At 38.9% G+C, this 26,719-nt stretch overlaps 1 protein-coding gene across 2 annotated transcripts; it reads right to left on the bottom strand.

The window, feature by feature from the left end:
- Positions 1–280: 280 nt before the first annotated feature.
- On the bottom strand, positions 281–26,405 carry LOC127670754 (zinc finger protein 431-like). Of its 2 annotated transcripts, XM_052165254.1 has the most exons (5): positions 26,284–26,405; positions 22,555–22,619; positions 3,886–4,012; positions 3,620–3,680; positions 281–3,099 (listed from the first exon to the last, which is right to left on the bottom strand). In XM_052165254.1, the coding sequence occupies exons 3-5, from the start codon at positions 3,995–3,997 to the stop codon at positions 1,548–1,550; spliced, it is 1,725 nt and encodes a 574-aa protein (XP_052021214.1). In that variant the 5' UTR covers positions 3,998–4,012; positions 22,555–22,619; positions 26,284–26,405; the 3' UTR covers positions 281–1,547. The 2 variants fall into 2 exon arrangements, with proteins under 2 accessions (XP_052021214.1, XP_052021213.1); XM_052165253.1 differs by lacking the exon at positions 22,555–22,619 and having other exon boundaries at positions 282–3,099.
- Between the last annotated feature and the right edge of the window lie 314 nt (positions 26,406–26,719).

Below are 26,719 nucleotides of genomic sequence, written 5' to 3'. Positions count from 1 at the left end.
CTCCTAATGAATGCACTGAACCTGCATGTATAGTATTAAAGCAGGACAAAAATGCACTTAGGAATACTCAAGTTCAGCATACCTCATATTCCTATACTGTTCCTGCATTATTAGCTATCCTTTCTCACAGCATCACTATGGAATTGCTCTGTGATAATAGGCCAACAGAATGTATATATTAGTCCAAAAAAGTTTTCACTCTATATTAGCCTGTGGTTTCTGGATTGATAATTCTGGGCAGGTCTCAGACAAAACAATTATTTGGTCAAGAACCAATAAAAATTTTTATTCCTTATGATAAAAACAGTTGTAAATTTTAGTGAATGCTTCAGATGATAGCACGGCTTTTTCCATATAACCCTTCCAAGCTGATAATTAGTTTTCTTTCGGTGAACCTATTGATTTGTATAAAAACATGCTAGTCTATTTCCTAGATGTTTCAGGCTTCAGCAGATACTTTCTGCACAAATAGTACTTATAGATGGCACAAAAGTAGGCAAGGGCGCCCTGATTTCTAGAGAAGCTTCACTGATTTTTACCTATTCAGGTTCTTCAATGAAATAGATTTACACATGATTCACATTGCTTTACAATGTTATGCTCAATATCTGAACATATACTCTGGTTCACACATACAGTCCTAGTATTGCAATGCCTGGAAACGATGGATCATTTCACCAGACACCTCTCTTCATGATTCACCTCATGTATGCACCACTCTACTTAGATCACATGTGTTCTTAAAATGACCTATCTTTGAAGCAGATAATGAAAGGATAATGTAAGAGTTAAACAGGAACCCTCAGTGTTTTGAACAGTAATACTTCTTGGAATTTTACAATGTATTAACTGTAACAGGTAAGTAAGGTCCTATGTTCTCAATATTTTGGTTAATCTCTTTGTTTTGTTAATTTTATCTTTTTAAAATTTCTAAACTGTGTGTATACACATGTACAATGGTGTACAGATACTAGTTAGTGAACATCTTATGGGTGTCTATTCTCTAGTTTCTCTATGTGCAAAAGAGAGACCACACCAATCTAGTTAAATTTGGCAGCAAGTGCCCTAAACTGGTGAGAGAACTCATTGGCTTTATTTTATTTTCAACAATATTTATGTTACAATGTGGTGTGTTGGGATGCATAAAGCCCAAGTATATTATTCAGAGAAAAACTTGCAATGAGTAATGTAGCTATCCAAGAGAATGAAGTCAGGTCAACAAGCTTAGCAGCAACCACCTTCAATCCTTGAGATAATTCTCTGTTATTCATTTGTGATTCTGAGAAAATGTTAAGAACAAGTATATTTTCCTTAGTATAAACTTATGTAATACAAAAAATAATGACAACATAAATAACATTTTCATTTACACAAAGATTTTACTATTTAAATTGTCATGAGACAATGGATTCCTTTATCCTTAGATGACAATATGTTTGCAATTTGAAAAGGAGACAACATTTTAATGATGTAATAATTGTACCGATACTCAAGCACCAGTAAGAGAAGTCAGTGGAGAAAATGAATGTGGTTTGAACTACTATACCTCATTTATTAGCCTTTGGGGGAATTTTCTTTTTGTCAGTATGCATTCTTTCATGATTTTGAAGAGTACCAAGATATGCAAAGGATATACCACATTTCTTACATTCAAAGAGCTTCTCTCCAGTATGATTTTTTTCATGCATGTGAAGACTACTGCGATATGAAAAGGTTTTACAACAATGCTTACATTGAAAGGGTTTCTCTCCAGTATGAATTCTTTCATGTATTTGAAGATAGCTGGAACAGGCAAAGGCTTTACCACATTGGTTACATTCATAAGGTTTCTCTCCAGTATGACTTGTTTCATGTAGTCTAAGGCTACTGCGATATGCAAAGGCTTTACCACATTGATTACATTCATAAGGTTTCTCTCCAGTATGAGTTCTTTCATGCCTTTGAAGATGACTGTGATATGCGAAGGCTTTGCCACATTGATTGCATTTATAGGGTTTCTCTCCAGTATGAATTCTTTCATGCATTTTAACATGGCTATTACGTGCAAAGGTTTTACCACATTGACTGCATTTATATGGTTTTTCTCCAGTATGAATTCTTTCATGTATTTGCCGGGTACTGTGACATGTAAAGGCTTTACCACAATGATTACATTCATAGGGTTTCTCTCCAGTGTGAGTTCTTTCATGCTTGTGAAGACTATTGCTATACGCAAAGGCTTTACCACATTGATTACATTTATAAGGTTGCTGACCTGTATGAATTCTTTCGTGTATTTGAAGATTACCATTACATGAAAAGGCTTTACCACATTGATTACATTCATAGGGTTTCTCTCCAGTATGAGTTCTTTGATGCTTGTGAAAATGACTTTTATATGCAAAAATTTTACCACACTGATTACATTCATAGGGTTTCTTTCTAGTATGAATTCTTTCATGTATTTGAAGGTAACTAGGACATGCAAAGGTTTTACCACATTGATGATATTCATACTTTGTATCTCTAGTATTCATTCTACATATGTGATGATTACTGTGAAATGTAATGTCTTTATGTCCTTCATTATATTCATAGGATGTTATTTTGCAATTAGTTCTTTGGTGTAATTGTAAAGAGGCTTTATCACATTGAATACAATCACAGAGATACTCTTCATTGTAGGTTGTGTTCTGTATTTTAAGATACCTGTGATGGTTAAAGCTTTTACTACTTGGCTCACATTCATCACTTCCTTTTCCTAGATGAGCTATTTTACATCTTTGAAGAGAAAAAGAACTGAGATCTTTACCACACTGATTGTATTCATAACATTTTCCTATAGTGTACATCACACTACATATGCAAAGTAAACCAGGACAGACAGAAGATTTTACACATTCCTTGTACTCATAAGGCTTTTCTCCAATGGGAGTATTTTGATGTATTCCCATTGAAACTGGAAAACCATTTACTTGTAAATTTATATCACATTCACCATGTCTTCTTATTGTGTGGATGTCTACATGTCTTCTAATTGCTCTGGGAAAGAGAGAGGTGCACTGCTTCTTTCCATAGCCCTTTGCTTTACATGTACTATATCGAGGACGGTTGAAATACCTATTAAAAGAAGAATAACATATAAAAGATGTTCACGTTATATCTAAACAGTTTAATTAATGCTCTGTTTCCCATAGACACATGGTATAGGGATTCAAGTTTCTCCACCACAACAATCTTCTTTACTCTTATAAACTGCTATCTACTAAACTACAGTAAGCTACTACAAGTATATGAGTAACACTAGCTTTACTATGATTCATTTATAACAGTTCTTGAACATACACTAATACCCTAATCAATGTGTATGTCATTTATGATATTTCAATGGAGTAAAATTAAGTAGCTAGACAATTATACAAAAGGGTTCTTAAGAGGCTATGATTAAAATTGTGACATCTTCTAAGGCTTTGGTTCCTTCTCTTGTTACTTAAAGGGCTACTGATTAGCTACCTGAGATTGAACTGTATGGTGTGTAAGAATTTAAAAATCCTCATAAAGCTGTGCTTAGTTACATTTTTTTCTTCATTATAAATTTCTTCAGAGGTACATTATGTATCAGCTTCCACATGAAAATTACCTTCCATGTCTTCTAGAACTTTGACAACATTCTTCACTATTGTGGTCTTCCCATTCATAGCCTAAAATATAGTACCAGAAAATGTATGAGATATTGTTGGAAATTATGTAAAATTCAAATTATTATTTTCACTGAACCTTGGAACAATGCCTAATTTATTCACCACTTTCTTCATTTTTCACAATCAAAATTATAGAAGAGCATTCATCTCTTAAGAAAGGCTTGTTTTCCTAAGTTATAAAGTGAAGGAAATTTCATGTTATTACCTATACAAGTAAGGTTCCAGTAGGTTTCCAGCATGACATCTTTGTAGAGACTCTTCTGAGAAGGATCCAACAAAGCCCATTCTTCCTGAGAGAAGTTCACATGCACATCCATAAAAGTCACTGCATCCTAAAGCATACCACATATATGTATGTATATATATAGAGAGCATAAATGTACATATAGTAAACATATTTATACACATACACACAAACACATAACAGAAATGATGATTCTGGAGAAAGGTATGCCTGCACCAGGGACCCCCACAATCTGAGTGTCTCCTAGGAAGTCTGCCCTAACCAGGAACAAAGGTGAACCCCACAGAGCCCAATATGCATGAGTTCTATCCTGCTCTGCCTGAGTCACACTGCCCTTCTGGTCTACAGTTCCACTGCACCCATGACAGACTGGCATGCCTGGTCCCACCCTCCACCCCCAGCCTACAGCTTGCTTGTCTTCCAGGAAGTCTGCCCTAACAAGGGACACAGTAGGACGGCTCTAACCAGGGACACAGGAGGTCTTCCCTAACAAGGCACAATACTGCCTGCCTCCCAGGAGGCTTGCTCCAATCTCAGACACTCAGGCCAGTTAACATCAGAGATAACCAGATGGTGAAAGGCAAGCACAAGAACAAAAGCAACAGAAGACAATGTAATGTGGTACCATCAGAACGAAGTTCTCCTAACCCAGCAAGCCCTGGAAACCCTAACACACCTGAAGAATAAGATTCTGACCTAAAATCCCATCTCATGAAGATGATAGAGGCCTTTAAGGAGGATATCAATAACTAGAAAAACATCCCACCTGTCTCCCAGGAGGTCTGTCACAACCAGGAACACAAACTGGCATGCCTCCTCGCAGACACTAAAGCTAGCCTGTCTCCCAGGAGGTCTGACCTAAGTAGACACAAGGACACAGGGACACGGTAGGCCTACTCTAACCAGGTCACACAGCACTACCTGCCTCCAAGGAGGCCTGCTACAGTCTGAGAAACCCAGGCCAGTTAAAAACAGAGATAAACAGATGGCAAAAGACAAGCACAAGAACATAAATAACAGAAGTCAGTAAAATATGGAACATCACCAACCCAGTTCTCTTACCACAGCAAGCCCTGTATACTGTAACACACCTGAAGACCAAGATTCTGACCTAAAATTCCATTGCATAAAGATGATAGAGGCCTTTAAGGAGAATATAAATAACTACATAAAAGAACTACGGGAAAACACAGGCAAACAGGCACAAGTCTTTAAAGAGGAAACAAATGGATCCGTTAAGAAATGTAGAAATGGAAATAGAAAAAATAAAACACAAATGAAAGGAATCCTGGAGATGGAAAACCTAGGAAAGAGGATTGAAACTACAGACGGGTAAGCATCACCAACAAAATATAAGAGATTGATGAGAGAATCTCTGGCATAGAAGATACCATAAAAGATATTGATACATCTGTCAAAGAAAATGCTAAGTGTAAAAAGTTCCTAATCCAAGCATCCATGAAACTTTGGACAGAAGAAAAACATCAAACCTCAGAATAACAGAAAGAGAAATGGGTGAAGATTTCAGTTCAAAGGCCAGAAAACATCTTCAACAAAAATCATAGAAAAAAACTTCCCTAACCAAAGAAAGAGATGGCCATAAACATATAAGAAACTTACAGAACCATTGTGTAAATATACCACATTTTCTGTATCCATTCCTCCACTGAGGGACATCTGGGTTCTTTCCAGATTCTGGCTATTAAAAATAAGGCTGCTATGAACATAGTGGAGCATGTGTCCTTATTACATGCCGGGGAATCCTCTGGGTATGTGCCCAGGAGTGGTATAGCAGGGAGGGTCCTCCGGTAGTGTCATGTTCAGTTTTCTGAGGAACCTCCAGACTGATTTCCAGAGTGGTTGTACCTTCTTGCAGTCCCACCAGCAGTGGATGAGTGTTCCTCTTTCTCCACATCCTCGCCAACACCTGTTGTCTCCTGAGTTTTTAACCTTAGCCATTCTGACTGGTGTGAGGTGAAATCTTAGGGTTGTTTTGATTTGCATTTCCCTACTGACTAATGATGTTGTGCATTTCTTAAGGTGCTTCTCAGCCATCCGAATTTCTTCAGGTGAAAATTCTTTGTTTAGATCTGCACCCCATTTTTAATAGGGTTATTTGGTTCCCTGGGGTCTAACTTCTTGAGTTCCTTGTATATATTGGAAATTAGCCCTCTATCGGATGTAGGGTTGGTGAAGATCTTTTCCCAGTTTGTTGGTTGTTGTTTTGTTCTTTTGACAGTGTCCTTTGCCTTACAGAAACTTTGTGATTTTATGAGGTCTCATTTGTCATTAAAAACAATGAATTCATGAAATTTGTAGGCAAATGGTTAGAACTGGAAAATATCATCCTAAGTGAGGTAACCCAATCACAAAAGAATACACATGGAATACAATCACTGATAAGTGGATATTAACTAGCCCAGAACCTCTGAATACCCATGACACAAGTAACTTATCAAATGACTCCCATGAAGAAGTAAGGAGAGGGCCCTGATCCTGGAAAGGCCTGATCCAGCACTGTAGGGGAGTACCAGGACAGAGAAAAAGGAGGGAGGTGATTGAACTATGGGTGTAGAGAAGGCTTATGGGACATATGGGGATGGGGGAACTGGGAAAGGGGAAAGCATTTTGGAATGTAAACAAGCATTTTGGAATGTAAACAAAGAATTTAAAAAATAAAAAAAAGGAAAAAAAAACCCAGAAACTTCCATCCCCACTTAAGGTGTACTTAGTAAGCCATAGCTGACCAAATGAACCCCTGATAGATTTTTTCATTAAGTCTCAGAGGCCCCTGAGAAAGAGAGTTCATTTATGTATCCTGTCCTGGACACTGGCTAAAGTAGCAAATGAGATGAGGAAATAATCCTTACTTTCCAAATGATGTGGGAACAACCGGTAGCACCTGCTGACCATCATTTGTGACTTGGGGCAAAGTGTGGGTGGGGTATTATGAATGTACAGATATGTGGGACTGTAGGTACTCACAACTGCAACATAAAAGGCTACAGATTGCCCCAAATCATCACTATATTTGTCTAAAATAATTATGGAGGAAATTCCCTTCTAGGCCATTTTAAAAGTAAAACATCTCTATTAAGAAAAAAAAAAAAAAAAGCCGGGCAGTGGTGGCACACGCCTGTAATCCCAGCACTCTGGGAAGTAGGGACAGGTGGATTTCTGAGTTTGAGGCCAGCCTGGTCTACAGAGTGAGTTCCAGGACAGCCAAGGCTACATAGAGAAACCCTGTCTCGAAAAAAACAAATCCAAAAAACTAAAAGAAAAAAAAAAAGAAAAGGAAAAAAAAAGAAACTTACAGAACACCAAATAGATTGGACTAGAAAAAAAAATCCTCATGCCACATAATAACCAAAATACCAAATGTACAGAACAAAAAAGGAATAGCAAATGCTATAAGGGGAAAAGGCCAAGTAACATATAAAGGCAGACCTAACAGAATTATACCAGACTTCTCAACAGAGCCTCTAAAAGCCAAAAAGATCCTGGACAGATGCCATGCAGACCCTAAGAGGGCACAGATGTCAGGCCAGGCTACTATATGAAGAAAAGCTCTCAATAACCATAGATGGAGAAACTAAGATATTCCATAACAAAACCAAATTTAAACATATTTTTCTACTAATCCAGCCCTACAGAGGATACTAGAAAGAAAACTCCAACATAAGGAGAGTAACTATGCTAAAGAAAACAAAAGAACTTAATCATCTCATAACAAACTCAAAAGATAATCATACACGCAAAATACCACCCCTAAAAAGAAAAATAACAGAAACTATCATTGGTCTTTACAATTTCTCGACATCAATGGACTCAATTCCCCAATAAAGAGACACAGGCTAAACAGACTATATACATAAACAGGATTCATCATTTTGCTGCATAGAAGAAACACAACAACAAAGAGACATTACCTCAGAGTAAATGGCTGGAAAAGTTTTCTAAGCAAATAGTTGCAAGAAACAAACTGGAGTAGCCATTCTAATATCTACAAAAAGAGACTTCAAACCAAGAGTAATCAAGAGACAAGAAAGGACACATCACACTCACCAAAGGAAGCCTCAGATCTAACATCTTTGCCCTAAACACAAGGGACCCACATTCAAAAGAGAAACTCTACTAAAGCTCAAAGCACAGATGGAACACTGAGAGACGTCAGCATGCTGCTCTCACCAAAGAACAGACAGGTCACTAAAACAGAAACTCAACAGAATAACAGTGAAACTAAAAGAAGTTATGAACAGCTATAGAACATTTCACACCCAGACAAAAGAATATACCTTCTTCTCAGCACCTCATGAAACCTTCTCCAAAACTGACCATATAATCCAACACAAAACAAGCCTCAACAGATATGGCCAAGGAGGGTGGAGGGGGCTATCTGATATGAGCCATTAAACTTAGGTTGAAGGGAAAGACAGAGAAAATAAATTATTAAGGGCACACATTTCCATGAAGGAAGTATTTTAGCCCAGTAACTGTGCTAGCAGGCAAATTCTAAAGTAATAAGCTGTCTGAGTGCTTTTCATCCATGGAGTGAAGGTGGGACGGAGAAAAAAGCCAGGTCAGTGCTGGCGGCCTGTCTAAGCTAAGTTGGGAGGAACAAAAGGGAACTGGGAGTGACTAGAGCCTGGGTCTCAGCTCCCAGTCAAAGGCAGTAGTGTGCTTTATTAAAATTACATACAATAGTTTATCCAAATCAACAAAATCAGAAATGAAAAGGGAGATATAACAACAGAAACTGAGGAAATTCAACAAATCATCAGATCTTATTACAAAAGCCTATACTGACAATACTGGAAAATCTAGACAAAATGGATGATTTTCTAGACAGGTCCATTTACCAAAGTTAAATCAAGATCAGGTAAACTATAAACACTCCTATGACACCTAAAGAAACAGAAGCAGTAATTAAAAATCTCCCAACTCCCCCTCAAAAAAAAAAAAAAGCCAGTGCAGAATTCTACCAGACCTTCAGAGAAGAGCTAATACCAATACTCAAACTATTCTACAAAAATAGAAACAGAAGGAACACTACCTAATTCGTTCTATGAAGCATCAGTTACTGATACCTAAGCCACACAAAGACCCAACAAAGAAACAGAACTTCAGACCAATTTCACTTATGAATATCAATGCAAAAATACTCAATAAAATTCTTGCAAACCGAATCAAAGAACCCATCAAAAACATCATTCACTAGGATCAAGTAGTCTTCATTAACAGATGCAGAGATGGTTCAATATATGAAAATACATCAATGTAATTCTCTATATAAACAAACTCAAAGGAAAAAAATCACAAGATCATCTTATTAGATGCTTTAAAAAAAAGCCCTTTGACAATATACAATACCCTTTCATGTTAAAAGTCTTGGAGAGATCAGGAATTCATGGAATTTACCTAAATATGATAAAGGCAATGCACAGTAAACCAATGGAGAGAAACTTGAAGCAATCCCACTAAAATCAGGGGTAAGACAAGACTGTGCACTCTCTCTATAAATTCAATATAGAATGAGAAGTTTTACCTAGAGCAATCAGACAACAACAGGAGAACAAGGGGATACAAATTAGAAAGGAAGAAGTCAAGTTATCACTGTTTGTGGATGATATGATACTATACATAAACAACTGCCAAAATTCTACTAGAGAACACCTACAGCTGATAACTTCAGCAAAGTGGCTAGATATAAAATTAACACACACAAATCAGTAGCCTTCCTTTATATAAATGATAAACTGGCTGAGAAAGAAATTAAGGAAACAACACCCTTCACAATAGCCACAAATACTATGAAACATTTTGGCATAACTCTAACCAAGCAAGGGAAAGACCTGGACAAGAACTTCAAGTCCTTGAAAAAAGAGATCAAAGAAGGATCTTTCCTAAATGGAAAGATTCCCCATGCTCATGGATAGGTAGGATTAATAAGTAAAAATGTCTATCTTCCCAAAAGATTCAGTGCAATCCCCATCAAAATTCCAACAGTCATGGAAAGAGCAATTCTCAATTTCATTAGGAAAAGAACACACACACACACACACACACACACACACACACACACAGGATCACAGAAAAAAAATCTCAGCAATAAAGGAAATTCTAGGGGAAATCACCATCCCTGAGTTCAAGCTGTACTAGAGAACAATAGCAATTTAAAAACTAAACAAACAAACAAAACCCATTGTGTTGATACAGAGACACACACGTCAATCCATGGATAGAATTGAAGAACCCACAAATAAACCCATATACCTATGGACATTTGATCTTTGACAAGGAAGTCAAAAACCATACAGTGGAAAATAGAAAACAACTTCAACAAATGGTTTTATCAGATCTACCTGGTATTCTGCTTGTAGAATAATGCAAATTCATTTATTTATTCACCTTGCACAAAGTTTAAGTCCAAGTGAATCATGAACCTCAACATAAAACCAGATATGCTAAATCTAACAGAAAAGAAAGTGGGAAAGAGCCTCAAACACAATGGCACAGGGGAAGATTTCCTGAACAGAACACCAGTGGCTCAGCCTCTAAAACAAACATTTGATTTCCCTAATGACTAATGAAGTTGAGAATTTTTTAAGATGCTTCTCCACCATCCGAAGTTCTTCAGGTGAGAATTCTTTATTTAACTCTGTACCCCATTTTTAATAGGGTTGTTTGGTTTTCTGGAGTCTAACTTCTTGAGTTCTTTATATATATTGGATATTAGCCCTCTATCTGATGTAGGATTGGTGAAGATCTTTTCCCAATTTGTTGGTTGCCGATTTGTCCTCTTGATGGTGTCCTTTGCTTTACAGAAACTTTGTAATTTTATGAGGTCCCATTTGTCAATTCTTGATCTTAGAGCATACGCTATTGGTGTTCTGTTCAGAAACTTTCTCCCTGTACCGATGTCCTCAAGGGTCTTCCCCAGTTTCTTTTCTATTAGCTTCAGAGTGTCTGGCTTTATGTGGAGGTCCTTGATCCATTTGGATTTGAGCTTAGTACAAGGAGACAAGGATGGATCAATTCGCATTCTTCTGCATGCTGACCTCCAGTTGAACCAGCACCATTTGTAGAAAAGGCTATCTTTTTTCCATTGGATGTTTTCAGCCTCTTTGTCGAGGCCATAGGTGTGTGGGTTCATTTCTGGATCTTCAGTCCTGTTCCATTGATCCTCCTGCCTGTCACTGTACCAATACCATTCAGTTTTTAACACTATTGCTCTGTAGTATTGCTTGAGGTCAGGGATACTGATTCCCCCAGAATTTCTTTTGTAAATCAAAACAACCCTGAGATTTCACCTTACACCAGTCAGAATGGCTAAGATTAAAAATTCAGGAGACAGCAGGTGTTGGAGAGTTGGAGAGTTAAAAACTATGCAGTTTTTAACACTATTGCTCTGTAGTATTGCTTGAGGTCACGGATACTGATTCCCCCAGAATTTCTTTTGCAAATCAAAACAACCCTGAGATTTCACCTTACACTAGTCAGAATGGCTAAGATTAAAAATTCAGGAGACAGCAGGTGTTGGAGAGGGTGTGGAGAAAGAGGAACACTCCTCCACTGCTGGTGGGGTTGCAAATTGGTACAACCACTCTGGAAATCAGTCTGGCAGTTCCTCCGAAAACTGGGTACCTCACTTCCAGAAGATCCTGCTATACCACTCCTAGGCATATACCCAGAGGATTCCCCACCATGTAATAAGAATACATGCTCTACTATGTTCATAGCAGCCCTATTTATAATTGCCAGATGCTGGAAAGAACCCAGGTATCCCTCAACAGAAGAGTGGATGCAAAAAATATGGTATATCTACACAATGGAGTACTAGTCAGCCATTAGAAACAATGGATTCATGAAATTCTTAGGCAAATGGATGGAGCTAGAGAACATCATACTAAGTGAGGTAACCCAGACTCAAAAGGTGAATCATGGTATGCACTCACTAATAAGTGGATATTAACCTAGAAACCTGGAATATCCAAAACATAATCTACACATCAAATGAGGTACAAGAAGAAAGGAAGAGTGGCCCCTTGTTCTGGAAAGACTCAATGAAGCAGTAATCAGCAAAACCACAACGGGCAAGTGGGAAGAGGTGGGTGGGAGGAGAAGGGGAAAGAAGGGGGCTTACGGGACTTTCTGGGAGTGGGGGGGCTAGGAAGGGGGAAATCATTTGAAATGTAAATAAAAATATATCGAATAAAAAATATTTAGAACATTTCAAAATAAAAAGGTTAAGAGAAAAAAACAAACAAACAATGAATTCATGAAATTCTTAGGCAAATGGATGGAGCTAGAGAACATCATACTAAGTGAGGTAACCCTGACTCAAAAGGTGAATCATGGTATGCACTCACTAATAAGTGGATATTAACCTAGAAAACTGGAATACCCAAAACATAATCCACACATCAAATGAGGTACAAGAAGAAAGCAAGAGTGGCCCCTTGTTCTGGAAAGACTCAGTGAAGCAGTATTCGGCAAAACCAGAACGGGGAAGTGGGAAGGGGTGGGTGAGAGGACAGGGGAAGAGAAGGGGGCTTATGGGACTTTTGGGGAGTGGGGGGCTAGAAAAGGGGAAATCATTTGAAATGTAAATAAAAAATATATCGAATAAAAAAACACTAAAAAAAACAAAAAACATTTGATAAATACAACCTCATGAAATTGAAAAAAATCTGTAAGGCAAAGGACACTGTCAATAGGACAAAACAGCAACCTACAGATTTGGAAAAGATCTTCATTAACCCTACATTACACCAAAATATACAAAGGACTTAAGAAGTTAGACTCCAGAGACTCAAAGAACCCTATTTTAAAAATGGGGTACAGAGCTAAACAGAGAATTGTCAACACAGGAATCTCAAAGGGCTAGAAGCACCTAAAGAAATATTCAACATCTTTAGTCATCAGGGAACTGCAAATCAAAATAACCCTAAAATTCCACCTTACACCAATCAGAATGGCTAAGATCAAAAACTCAAGTGATATCACGTGCTGATGAAGATATGGAGAAAGGGGAAGACTTCTCTATTGCTGGTAGGATTGCAAACTGGTACAATTACTCTGGAAATCAATCTGGCAGTTCCTCAGAAAATTGGAAATAATTCTACCTGAAGTCTTAGCTCTACAGCTCCTGGTCACATACCCAAAGACCACAAGGACACATGTTCCATTATGTTCATAACAGACTTATTCATAATATTCAGAAACTGGAAGCAACCCAGATGTCACTCAACTGAAGCATCAATACAGAAATGTGGTTAATTTATACAAAGTACTCAGGAGGACATCATGAATTTTGCAGGTAAATGGATGGAACTACAAAATATCATCCTGAGAGAGGTAACTCAGACCCAAATGGACAGGCATGGTATATACTCACTGATAAGTGGCTATTAGTCAGAAAAGTACAGAATATCTATGATACAACTCACAGAATGTAATAAATTTAACAAGAAGAAAGGTCCAAGTGAGGATGCTTCAATCTCACTTAGAAGGCAGAATAAAATAATCCCAGGAGGCAGAGTGAGGGAGGGATCTAGGTGGGAAAGAGGAAGAGAAAAGGTGGGGGAAATCAGGTATGGGAGGAGGCAGGACAGAAGCTCAGAGGGCCAGAAGAATGAATGGAAATATGTGGCTTCAGGGGGTGGGGGATGGGGAACCTCTAGAAAGTCCTAGAGACCTGGGAATGTGAGAGGTGCTCAGGATTCAATGAGGGTGACCTTAGCCGAAATAACCAAAACTGGGGAGATAGAACCTGAAGAGACCACCTTTAGATGAGAAAGGGGTCTCCAGTGGAGGGGTGGGGTAATCAATCCATCTTCACATTTTTGGCCCAGAATTGTTCCTGTCTAAAGGAAATGCAAGGACAAAAATGGAACAGAGACTGAAGAAAGGCCATCTAGTGGCCAGCCCAACTTGGAATCCATCCCATGGATGGGCACCAAGTCCTGACACTATTACGGATGCCACATTGTTCTTGAAGACAGGAGCCTAGCATGGCTGTCCTCTGAGAGGATCTACCTAGGAGTTGACCGAGACAGATGCAGATACTTAAAGCCAAACATTAGACTGAGGTTGGGGACTCCTATGGAAAAGTTAAGGGAAAGAATGAAGGAGCTGAAGTGGATAGCAACACCGTAGGAAGACCAACAGTGCCACCTAACCCAGATCCCTGGGAGCTCCCAGAGACTAAGCCACCCACCAAAGAGTATACACAGGTTGGTCCTTGGCCGCCCCTAGGGCACATATGTAGCAGAGAGCTGCCTTGCTTGGCCTCAGTAGGAGAGGATGTGCCTAATCCTGCAGATACTTGATGCTCCAGGGAAGGGGGATGCCCAGCGTGAGTAAGCACTCTCTCAGAGGCAAAAGTGATAGGGGACAGGGTAAAGATACCTGGGGGGACACCAGGAGAGGGGATAATATTTGGAATGTAAATAAAATAATTAATTAAGGAAAGAAATGGTGATACTGACTGAATTGTAAACATATACTCCATTGAAAATACAGTTACAGAATTCTGTGTGATGAACATATTAATTTCATATCACAAATTTTCAAATGCAATCACCAACTCATTTCAGCAGGAAACAGAAAAGGAGAATCATGCCTCTTATTTCTGTTCACACTGAATAGCATATGGCACAGTAGGAGAAGTGACTCCTAATACATACAAAGTGATACACAAACAGAAAGGCATGATGGATCAGATATCAGCAAAATTGTATCAAAATTACTAACATCAAAAATGGATTGAAAAGATGGATATGGTGGTGTGCATCCTTAATCCCAGATCTCAGGAGGTAGAAGCTGGTGAATCTCAATGATTTCAAGGCCAGCCTAGCCTATACAGGGCTTTTCAGGATAACCAACAATACATAAAGAGACCCTGTCTCAAAGAAACATAAACAAACAAACAAAAAAGATAGAAAGCACCCAGGGGATGACTCAAATTTCCTCCAAAGAGAGTTAAATGTTTACTTCAGAAACCTACTTGTCTATCAGAAAACTGGAGTGATCCCGTATAAACTGTAAGGCTAAGAATATTCCTATGGAAAATATTTTTAATAAGTTACTGATAGATCAAAGATTTCTCAAAAAGAATAATAGGTTAATAAAAAAAGAATAGTAAATGACAATCCTCAGAAAATAATTTAGCAACACTACTAACAAAAAAATAGGCTATATAAAGGTGGTATCACCATGAAGATCATTTGATTCTTTTACAAAAAAACTGGATCAATCTCTAGCCCTCACTTTGAGGCTCCTAACTACTCCTAACACCAGGAAAATAGAATTCAATGTTCTCTTCTGACTTCAGTGTATACTAGGCTTTCACATGGTTTACATTTACAAATATAGCCAAAAAAACTCATGTGTAAGTTTTAAAATGTATTTGAAAACATATAGAAGGACAAAGAGAATGCTATACAATTCCAATTCCACCATTCTGGAGATCAATATTAATGTCATGCATGCATGCCATTCTGGTATAAAAACTTATATCCTCTGCAAAAGTTCAAAAGTCAAGATGGGGGGTAAAGCTCAGCACAATAACAAATGCTAGACATGTAGAAAAACATAATTCCATAAGGCAAAAAATGAATGTAAAGATATCAGATAAGAAAAATGGCTTTTCAAAGAACAGCAATTGATTCTATTTTACCATATATCACTTAGGGATGGAATCTGTAATGGTGCTGACTGTGTGGCTGCATGAGAGAGGTGTTGTGCAATTTCAGCCACAAAAAGAAGAAAAGTGTGACAAGGGTATAAACACTCAGTCTATTCTCAGAGACTAACTTCTTGCCAAAAGGATCCTCATTCTAAAGGTATCCTAAACACCACAATGAAGACCACAAACCAGAGACAAATATTTTACTATATCATCATACCTGGGAGGTTTTTCATTCAAACCGCCACATTTTCACATAGCTCATGATAGGCTCACACTCAACTCAGAATGCAAAATGCATTTACCCTAATAACAAAGAGCTCCACATTATGTCACAGTCCCAATACTTTGACATATAATCAGATATTTCTAACACTCAAGGCAATCTCTTGACTTTGACATCTTGTAAAATCAAAATACATGTTGTATCTTCCCAACCCATAATGGCACAAAATACTCATCTCCTTTCCTGCAAAAAAAAAAAAAAAAAAAAAAAAAAAAAAAGGAGAAGGAGGAGGAGGATTGCAGCAACCATAAAACCCTGTTGAGCAAATGCCAAATCTTGCTATGCTATGTAGATACCTGGGGATTCATTTTCAAAGGGCTTAGATGGCTTTTTCTCTGTGAAATATCTCATATACCTTTCTCTTTGCCTATTTCCACTCCTTCCATGCATGGAAGGTGTCTCAAAACTTGGATATCTTAACATCTTGTGGTTTGAAAATGCAACCTAGGATTCTTTATTATGGATTCATGAAATGAGCTCTCCCAATCTCCTCACTGGGGATCAGACTCTACCAGCTCTATCAGCCAAATGACTGCAACAGTACTGAACACAAAGATGAAGAAAAACCTTAAAATTTGTGTTGTTCTTTCAAGGAAAAGTAGTACATAGATGATACAACCATGAGAAGTTCTAGCTTTGCATGGACTCTGCCTCACTGGAAAAAAGTATCAACAGATTCTGTATGAAGCTGTATTCTGGAACTGGAAATCACCTTGTCTCTTCCTTCCATAGTCAAATGTTTGATAAAAGGTGCAGTACATTTTTCTTCCCAAATCACACAGGTTTTATCAATTTCTGTCCCCGTTGTTGCTCTTTTCCTTTACGGACCTGAATGAGTCATGAGTAACTGTGCCATAGGCCAATGTGTCTAGAGATCTTTCCGTTATTCTTTCATTTAGCCTTTCTTGGTCACAAAGGACAAGTACAGACTAGAGAGAAAACGTCAAAATATTACATAAATATCATACCTTAGTGGCTGTTCTATTGCTGTGAAGAGGTGCTAAGATCAAGGCAACTCTCATAATGGAATATTTTTGGGATTGATTATAGTGACATAGGGTTACTCCACTGTCATCTTGAAAGAAAACATTTAGGTGAACAGGCATAAGGCTGAATGTTATATCCAGATATAGACATGCAGGCAGAAAGAAACACTTGAGTTGCACTGGTCTTCCAAAACATCAAATCTCATCTATAGTGAGGCACCTAAACAAATGAGACAAACCTATTCTCACAAGGGTATACCTCTTAACTAGTTAGTTAAGAACACAGTTAGTTCTACTAATTGGGGATCAAGCATTCAAACATACATGTGCTAGGCTGTTGAGCTAATATAAACCATGAGAGAAATATAACCCAAGCAAAAAAGCACTCTAAAAGAGAGATACTAATGGAAGCAGAGAGAAAGAAGAAGAGAAAGAAACAAGAGATACAGAAAGAGCCAGACAAAAGAAAAAATATTTACTCTAAATCTTGGGTGGATGATAGGCTTCCTTAAAACAACTTTCTCTACCCAGTCTAAGTAAAGTAATTAAACAATTGGAGGCTTCTAAAGTCAGGCCTAAGCATGTATCTTTTCTCTGAGTGCATGGTATAATCCCTTGTTTCCCTAGCTACCCAGTTCCCTTTGGGAACCTGGGAAAACTTGGATCAGGTCTGGTGGAAGCAATGAAGGCAGTCTCTTAGTGTGCTTAAGCATGACTGTTGTGGATGATGCCAACCAGAAGCTACATTTGTTGAAGCGACACCCAAGGCTACTAAGGTTTCAAGTTGGATTCAACTATCTATAACTAGTTGTAATCTGTAAGTCTTAAATTCCAGTCATCATTCCAAGACCACTGAAAGGGGAATAGATCCTACCCTCAAGAATAAGCAGGTGAGGAAATAGGCTACTGACTGACAGTCCTTGTCTGTAATCCATTTGACATGTGAGAGGTGGATCCAAGTCTTATGAACTCCTTGACTCCCTGAAACTTACATGAAATTTTTAGTGTACAAAAGATAAGCTTTTAATATATCATCATTAATCTGTACTGAAATCTACCTCATAAAAAGAGACCCAGTAAATCTAGAAAAAGAAAGACTTGATTTTTACATATGAAATGGACTAATAAGGTGGCTACAACTTTGAAGGAAGGAGTTGGTTTTCTGCTTTTGTCAATCTGACAACCTAGCTGTCGATGCTAATAGAGATCTGAAAAAGACAAATTATAGCAGGAAGTAAAATCCAAATTGCCTATATATCAAATAAAATGACAGAGACTAGTTCATTGCCCACTACCTAGACAGTTGTCCCAGGCACCTTTGGTCTACATGGCAACACAGGTAGAGGAAGTCTTTGGCTATCAGGCCCAGAAGATGAGAGGCTTTTTCAGTGGAGGAGGAACATGTGAGATATCAACCTCACTTTGTCTTAGGAAACATAGGGCAGCTGGGCGTGGTGGTGCACGCTTGTAATCCCAGCACTCTGGGAGGCAGAGGCAGGCAGATTTCTGAGTTTGAGGCCAGTCTGGTCTACAGAGTGAGTTCCAGGACAGCCAGGGCTATACTGAGAAACCCTGTCTTGAAAAAAAATGAATCCAAAAAAGCAAAACAAAACAAAACAAAACAAAAAACAAACAAAACAACAACAACAAAAAGGGAACATAGGGCAATTAAATCTCTGGGTATCCTGTTTGTCCATAGTTCAGGCCAGGCCCTAGTAGCAGGTTAAGCATTGGGACAGACTTTCCCAGTGGTTAGCATACCGCAATCCAGATGGAGTCCATTGTTGTGTCAACTGTCTTCTTGAAGAAGAAGTGGTGGTGGTCAGTGCTACAATTTGGAAGTCTCTGACTGTCATGATAAGTTTAAACATCTTAAATGCCATAATCAGGAGGTCTCTGACAGGACTGAGGGCTACTCCCCATCAAGCATATCTGAGTTTGACAACCATTTCCTGTTTTCACTTATCTGATCTAAACTTTACCTTGCAAACATAAAATAGGAGGTTGAAAAAGCTTGAAATTAGTTGCATCATTTCTTAGCATGGCTTCAACTTTATTTCTGAACATGCTAAAAGATATGATCATTTTAAAGATGATAAATAACTTCCATTTCTTAATTATCATTAACAATTTGCAATCATTTGATAGCTTTTATAAGACTAGGACTTTAGATTCCATCCCAGTCAGTCTTAAAAAAAAAAATCATGATTTTGAATTGAAGCTCTTCTAGTATCTAAGAAAAACTGGAAAATTTATTGCAGCAGTGTAGGCTATTGTAATTTTCTTTATGGCTTAGTTTATCCAAAGAACCAAAGCTATAAAAAACAGAGAAGTTAAACATTACACACATACACACACACACACACACACAGACACAAATTATAGCTTAATAAGTATGTCTTGTGTAACCAGATGGATCATGTTTATCAAGTTCATTAAGATATACAGCTCTTATACACTATTTATACATGGAGAATGGGGAAAACCAATTTGTGGAAAAATGGGGAAAGCCAATGGGGAAAGATAATTTAGCAATGTTGCCAGAAGAACACAGGACACGTTAGAGTAAGTACACAGTGGCTATGAGACTGATAATCACAGTCTCTTAGGCTGAAGAGCCTGGTTCCACTGACTCCTTCAAGAGATTCACTCAAGCAACAGATCAGCCCTTCCCAAGTCTGCCTTTGGGCTGGACACAAAAGTAATATTCCATTGGTATTTTCATCAGGGCATGTGAGAAGCCTACCATAGGACTTGTCACCAAAAGGATCATCTCAAAGCTAAAAATAAATCTGAAAATGGAAACAAAAGAATCTATGCATGGAAAGGCAGGGCTTATAAAAACAAGACTAGTAGAGATTGGAGATAAAATCCATATAATAGAGAAGGAAATATTAATTGTATTAAAAATATGTTTTTAAAAACCATAAGTAAAATACCTTTATCTAAACTACTTCTTAAAAGAAGACAGACTCATATTACTAATTTCATATATGAATTTAGAGCTGAGTGATGGTCCAGATCTGGAATTCCACCACATAGAAGAGTGAGGCAGGAGCATCACTAGTTTAAGGCCTGATATGACTACAGAGTGTTGACAAAGTATTTGGAGAACTTAGCCAGATGCTGCTTCAAAATAAATTATTCTTTAAATCTCAGTGGACAGATGCTGGCCAAGTATGGGGCTGTCTCAAGAATGAGTATGTAGTATTCTCTACCCCAAAATGAAAATAGAGCAACTGGGACCAGTGTACTGAAAATGGTGAATTAGAAGGGAGTGCTATGAGAGGAACAGTTTGCTGAGTGTGGGAGGGCACATGCAACCAAATCTGAGAAGCCACTCCTTTAACTTCCCCTATGTTTCATACATGTGCTGTAGCATGAATCTTTATACACATCTCAAAGATATTAGTTCAGAATTTGTAAAAAAGAAAATAGAAAACAAAATTTAAAAAAAATCCATCAAAACTATGTGTGACCATGACCAAAATTGAACTCCTTTATCACACTGCCAGGATGGCAATAGGAAGCAAAGCTCTCATAGCTGGCTTCCTACCAAGTTATGACATTATCATTGCCCAGCTTCCTTAGGGTAACATGGGAACAAATGAAGCGTTTTTCATGGATTAAATTTGTGTTTGGAAAACTGCAACCTAATAGAACTGATTGATAGTTGGACAGCATCAAAAGTAAAGGCCAATGCTAAATAAAATGCTTAAGACAGATCTTAGTATACTATTGATGTGGGAAAAAGGATCCACTGTGACTAAACTCAGTCTGAATTTGTAGAGTAGCTAAGGACAAATACAGGCATCAAGAGCATGTGAGAGCATAACAAATCTGGAACCTGAAACTGTGTGAAAATGTAGTTAAGTCATTACCATTTGTAGAAATAGTGATATATCTTGTCCTATATAGCCACCAGCTACCTCTAAGTGTAAGTAAAATGATTTGCTAGCTAAGTTGGGCCACACCGCTGCTACATAACCACTGTGACCTGTGTGTGCTAAAAGATATACACTATGAGGTCACCAAAACCCACTGTTGATTTATAGCTGGTTATTCACCAGGGAATATGGATATACAATGGACATTGTGAAGGCTCTTCTGGGTCTGAACTCTTGTCTTTGTGGATATAACTTGTTCCAGATTGTGGAACAAGTGAACTGTATTGAGAGAACTGATGATGTGGGGAAACCATACCTGATGTCTAAAGCATATGTAGATTAAATGTTTCAGTGCCTGAGTATATCACTCATTTGATAGAATGTTTTCTAGCATGCAGGAAATATCAGTTCATTCCTAGCACTAGATAAAATGGGTGTGATAGTACACAGCTACAGTCTCAGTAATTGACAGACATAAGCATTGTAGAAGTACAATGTTGCCAGGCGGTGGTGGTGGCGGTGGCGCACGCCTTTAATCCCAGCACTTGGGAGGCAGAGGCAGGCGGATTTCTGAGTTCGAGGCCAGCCTGGTCTACACAGTGAGTTCCAGGACAGCCAGGGCTATACAGAGAAACCCTGTCTTGAAAAAAAAAAGGTACAATGTCATCCTGAAAGATCTAACAAGTTCTAGGTTACCCTCAAAGCCATTACACATACCTACCAACACCTACCCCTGTGAGAGAGAGATACACTAATTTTTTCCAAAATCAGTCCTGTTATCCATCATATCATCACAATACATAGATTCATCTGCCACAGTTGAGTCTTTGCAACCAGTATATTTCTCCTGCTAACTCCAATATCAGGCCAGCCATTCTGATTCACCCTTATAATACCACCACTCCTGAGGTGAATGCAACAGGATTCTGATGACCAGGTTAACTTAGGATACATATCCAAAAAAGTTTGTAAAAAAAAGAGGGGTTGAGCAGAATGGTTGTTGCATGCCTTTTATCTCAGCACTCAGGCAGAGGCAGGTGGATCTCTGTGAATTCAAGGGCAGCAAGGTGTAGAGTGAGTTCTAGGACAGCTACAAGGTCAAACACTCTCAGAGAACTATAAAAAGGGAAGAAAGAAAGCAAAGAGTATAGATGTGTAAGAGAAATTTGTGCATTTGTAAAATTCTGTGTCAGACTTGATCTTCAATCCCAGTACTTGGAAGCTGAGACAGAAAATAAAGCTCAAAGTCATTCTGGGTAAGTGGGGAAAATAGGTCCTGGCCAGCCTGGGCTACAAAGATATTTCAAATTCTGTCTCTGAAGGATGAGGAAGAGGTCTTTAAAAAAGATAATAGTGGGTCAGTGATTTGGTTCAGCAGGTAAAGATGCTTGCTATACCAGTACTAGCAGAGGACCTGAGTTTGATCCCAGTTATGTATAGAAGGTAAAAAAATCAACTTCAGAAAAATTTTCCCTGACGTTATGTGCTCTGGTGTCTGACAGTGGTGGAGGAGTGTGTGAAGTATTATAGACCTAGAAAGGGCCTCCTGCCTCAGTCTGCCCAACTACTTGTACTAGATCTGTGTATTAGGAGATCTTTGGCTCAACATGATTTATTTACTCCAGGGACTTGAATACAATCACTCAACACAAAAAATACTGTCACGCCATGACAACTGTTCAAATCTATCTGTTCATTGGAAATTTTCATGATTTTTCAGAATGTCAATGCTGCCCTGATTCTGTAGTTGCCACTCATCCTGTTTGGAAGATGTGTCCCTACCTGTTAAGGTCTTAATGTCCTTCCTTCATAAGGTCTGTCCTGAGCCAGTGATCTCATTGTCCTCCCTGTGTGTCAATGGAACCAGAATAAAGACAAATACATTCTCACACTTATATGTTCCATGACAATAATGATTCTGAGGAGGAAGATGGGTCATGTAGACAACACAGGCAGTACATTGCAGGTGTCCTTGTATGAGAACATAGTATAGAGAGGCTCATACGATGTTGGACTTTTAACTAAAGAAATAAGGTAAAAGAGAGGTGTTTAATACCTAAGGAGTATTTATAGAGCAAATAAGCCAATCCTGCTTCACTGATTGAAAGGGAAACCACTTTAGAAGGACTAGAGAAGAGGAGTATTTAACAGAGGAACAGCTAGGTAGAAGAGAAAACTGGGGAAGAGTAGGTGGGGGAGAAGCAGGTGAGAAGGGCAGCAGGTGACTGAAAGAGCAGGTAGGGAGTAGAAGGCAGGGGAGGAGCAGGTGAAGAAGAATTTGGTGATGGAAGCAGTTACAGCAGAGAAGTGGGGGTGGTTTTAGTCATGAAAGTGTGAATGGGGAGATGTCAGCCACAGAGATAAACAAGACACCTCCAATACACAATGGCAAACAGTCTGAATCATGGGAACTAACTCAGCTAGAGAGAAAGAATCAGCTGTTGTTACCAAGGCTTTCAGACAAAATCCCTGACCTAGGCAGACCCATCCAGTGGGGAAAAAAAGCCAGCATTTTCAACAAATGGTGCTGGTTCAACTAGTAGTCAGCATGTACAGGAATGCAAATTGATCCACTCTTATCTCCTTGTACAAAGCTCAAGTCCAAGTGGATCAAGAACCTCCACATAAAACCAGATACGCTGAAACCAATAGAAGAGAAAGTGGGGAAGAGCCTCGAGCACATGGGCACAGTAGAAAATTTCCTGAACAGAACACCAATGACTTGTGCTCTAAGATCAACAATCAACAAATGGGACCTCAAGAATGTATATGCCTCCCTCCTTTGCCAGCTTCACCATATGGGGGTAGGTATACTGCACTATGCTCTTTCACAGGCTCAGAGACTGCATTTGGCAGAATTCTCCAACCATTCCTTTTTCAAGTGACTAAGTGCAGTCTTGAGCTGAGAGAACCAGCCAACCTCCAAGTCTACCACCAATATGCCTTTGTTCCTGTCTAATGATATTGTCTGGGTCAAGTAGCCAAAGGGACAGTTCATCTAACCTGCAAGAACTCTAAAAAGTGTTCTCCACTCTGTGAAAGTAAGGGAAGGTAGCTGGCATTACACCATGGATCCACCACTGGATCCAGATCAAAAAGTAAATGCTATAAATACTGCCAAATGTCTGTATCTGGACTATGGACAAATTCAAATTAAGGTTTCATTGGTTTTCCAGGTCCTTCCACTCCTTTCCTCCCCACCTCCACCTGAGTCTTACTGTGCTATGAACAAAGGGTCATGGTACAACCTCCACTGCCCCAGGCCTGGATCTGGAAAGTAGAAAAAGACATATACTGGGGAGATATTAGCTAATGTAACTATAAACCAGGAACCCATACTCATTTTGACCTTTGGTTGGTAATACAACTGATGTCAGGTTGTATTAAAGAAAAGAAAGATATAGGAGTTTACCTATGCAGATAGAAATACAGACTTTACAGTTCTACACAGCCCTGCAGCTGAGCCCCCTGGCTGCCAGAAAGAAGAAAGTTTCCATTACAAAAATATGGTTTCTAAAACTGAAGATTCTAGAAATAAGCCCTTAAAAGTATTCTGGCCTTGGGGAAACAGGAAAAAGCCAGAGAATCAACTGTGCGCTATTCCACAGGAAGGGACTCTGGGGATGGAGTTAAACATTCCAAGGAGAATTCAGCCAAGATTGCTAATTTTTCCTTAGCCACATGGTCCCTTTGTACTACATATGTAGAGGAACACAATATACACTGACTGACAAAACTCATGGTAACAATCCATATTAATGTTCTGCTTTATAAGTTAATTCATCTGGATAACCAACAGTATTGCTGAGCCTTCTAGACTATTTTGTGAGCATAAATACACATAATACATAAATACACATAAATGTGTCTCTTTTGATCCTTTACAAAGTAAGTACACAGGTTGATCAGGATCTAATGTTATTAAAAGTTTTGTATTAAAACAACAGTTAAAGTCCCTTACAGAAATGATCCTACAAACTTGAAAAGGCTTTGACTTACTTCTTCTGATAGAAAAGAAATATGTCTGGCTTTGGGGAAAAAAACTGTTGTTTCTATGCTAGTTAACCTCAACTAATTTAAAAATTCTTGCTATGGTTAGGGATAAAATTGATAGTAGTCTCCATTTTCTTGGTCCCCTGGCTAACTACTCTGCTTTTGGCACTGACTGGGCCTTTAATTTTCATTCTAATTGTACTAACAGTGGGTCCCTACATCTTAAGCTAAAATAGGATGAAGCCATGATTTAATACATTCACTAAGACCAATGGAGAATGTAACAAGGGCCCTGATTCTATGCTGGCAGTACCATTCAAGCTGTAACTTCAGCACATAGACAGCACTACCTGCCAACAATAAAAACAAAGGCCTAATCCATCAAAGTCCATCGTTATGGGATAGTCTCTATATGTACTACCTTTCTCAGGTTGTCAACATGTTTGTTGTGCTTAAAAGCTCCTCAGGAAAAAGGCTCAGGGGTACACTGGGATGAACTTGCCTTAGCAGGGAGCTGAGCTAACCTTGAGTAGAAAGTAACTATGTGGTTTCCTGCCATCTTGGCTATTATATCACTATCATATTAAAATATAGATTTTTGAGCTATAGATTCAGCATAGGTTCAATGAAAAGTCTAACAATTTAGGCTACCAACAACAGAAACCTGATGAGAATGAATCAATACAGTATTCATGAATGAAAATTGATCAACAAAAGATTGAATAAATATAGTACACACAGTGACATCCTCTGACTTCAATTATCAACTGCATCTGCAATAAGGACTATACTGTAGCTAAACAGTGGTGGCCCACACCTTTAATCCCAGCCCTGGGGAAGGAGAAGCAATTGGACTTCTGTGAGTTCCAAGCCAGCCTAGTCTACACAGAGAAATCCTGCTTCAAAAACAAAACAAAGCAAAACAAAACAAACAAAACCCCCATACACAACCAACCAACCAACCAATCAAAGAAAAAACAACTCTCTGGGCAAGAATAGAAAGATCAACAAAATATGAGAAGGAAAAAACCCACACAATTAAAATTGTGCCAATTTTGACAACGGGGGCAGGGAAACACAGTGAGACTGGCCTTACTAACACACGTGACTGGATCACCGTGGCATCTATCTAGAGTCGAATGTCTTAATAACACAGACTTTACACCTGCACAGACTTAACTGCAGACGGATCCTACACCTGAATGTCATGTGCCAAGTACAAAACTTTAGAAGAAGAGCTCTGCGAGTCAGAAAATCTGCCTTCCCTAGAGACGATAAAAGCAACTGAGGTGCTCACTGCATGATGACGTCAGCAACAAGGCTGTGTTTGCACAAGGGCTCCCGCTCCCCATACTCAGAGCAAGAGCAGTCAGGGAACTCAATGAGGTCATTCAGGGAGCTGCAGGGAACTCCAGTGAACAAACGGAATAACACCTGACACGGATTCCCGCAGCCCCTGGACAAACGCCACACGGGCTCCCGCGGATCTGCCCGCATTTGGACAGCGGTCCAGCTCACCATGGCGCCGGTTGCAAGCTCGCACAGCTCTCCCCACAGATCTCAGCAACAGGTCACAGCAAAGCACACGAAACCACAAGAGACTTCCACCGAGCCTCAGCCAAGACTGCAGTATGGAGGACCGGAAGTGCCATTCTAACTGCCCGGTCCATCTGGAGTCTCTGATTGGCTAGTGAGGCTTGAGTGACAGGAACAGCTCCCATTGTGACAGATTGAACTGCTGTTTCCCAGCCCCGGCTTCCACTTGAGGCACAGAACTGCCCCAGACCTGAGGAGTTTGGCATTACAGTAGAACTTGGGCCTGAACTGCAAAGTTGTCCCTACACTTTCCTGCATTCAGTAGACACTCCTCCTTCGAGTAGGCATAGGGTCAGTCTCTAGCTTGCAATGATCGTTAAACAATGTACAGGGAAGCAAACCCACTGCTCACAGCAGT

This window comes from Apodemus sylvaticus, chromosome 20, assembly GCF_947179515.1.
Source record: "Apodemus sylvaticus chromosome 20, mApoSyl1.1, whole genome shotgun sequence".
Classification (NCBI taxonomy): Eukaryota; Metazoa; Chordata; class Mammalia; order Rodentia; family Muridae; genus Apodemus; species Apodemus sylvaticus.
This window is presented reverse-complemented; position numbering and strand designations above follow the sequence as displayed.

Excerpts from the sequence above, each read along its gene's own strand:
- LOC127670754 (XM_052165253.1), bottom strand. Across the intron at positions 3,681-3,885 it reads CTGGAACCTTACTTGTATAG|GCTATGAATGGGAAGACCAC; the intron begins GTAATAACATGA and ends ACTATATTTTAG. Across the intron at positions 3,100-3,619 it reads AGTTCTAGAAGACATGGAAG|GTATTTCAACCGTCCTCGAT; the intron begins GTAATTTTCATG and ends TTCTTTTAATAG.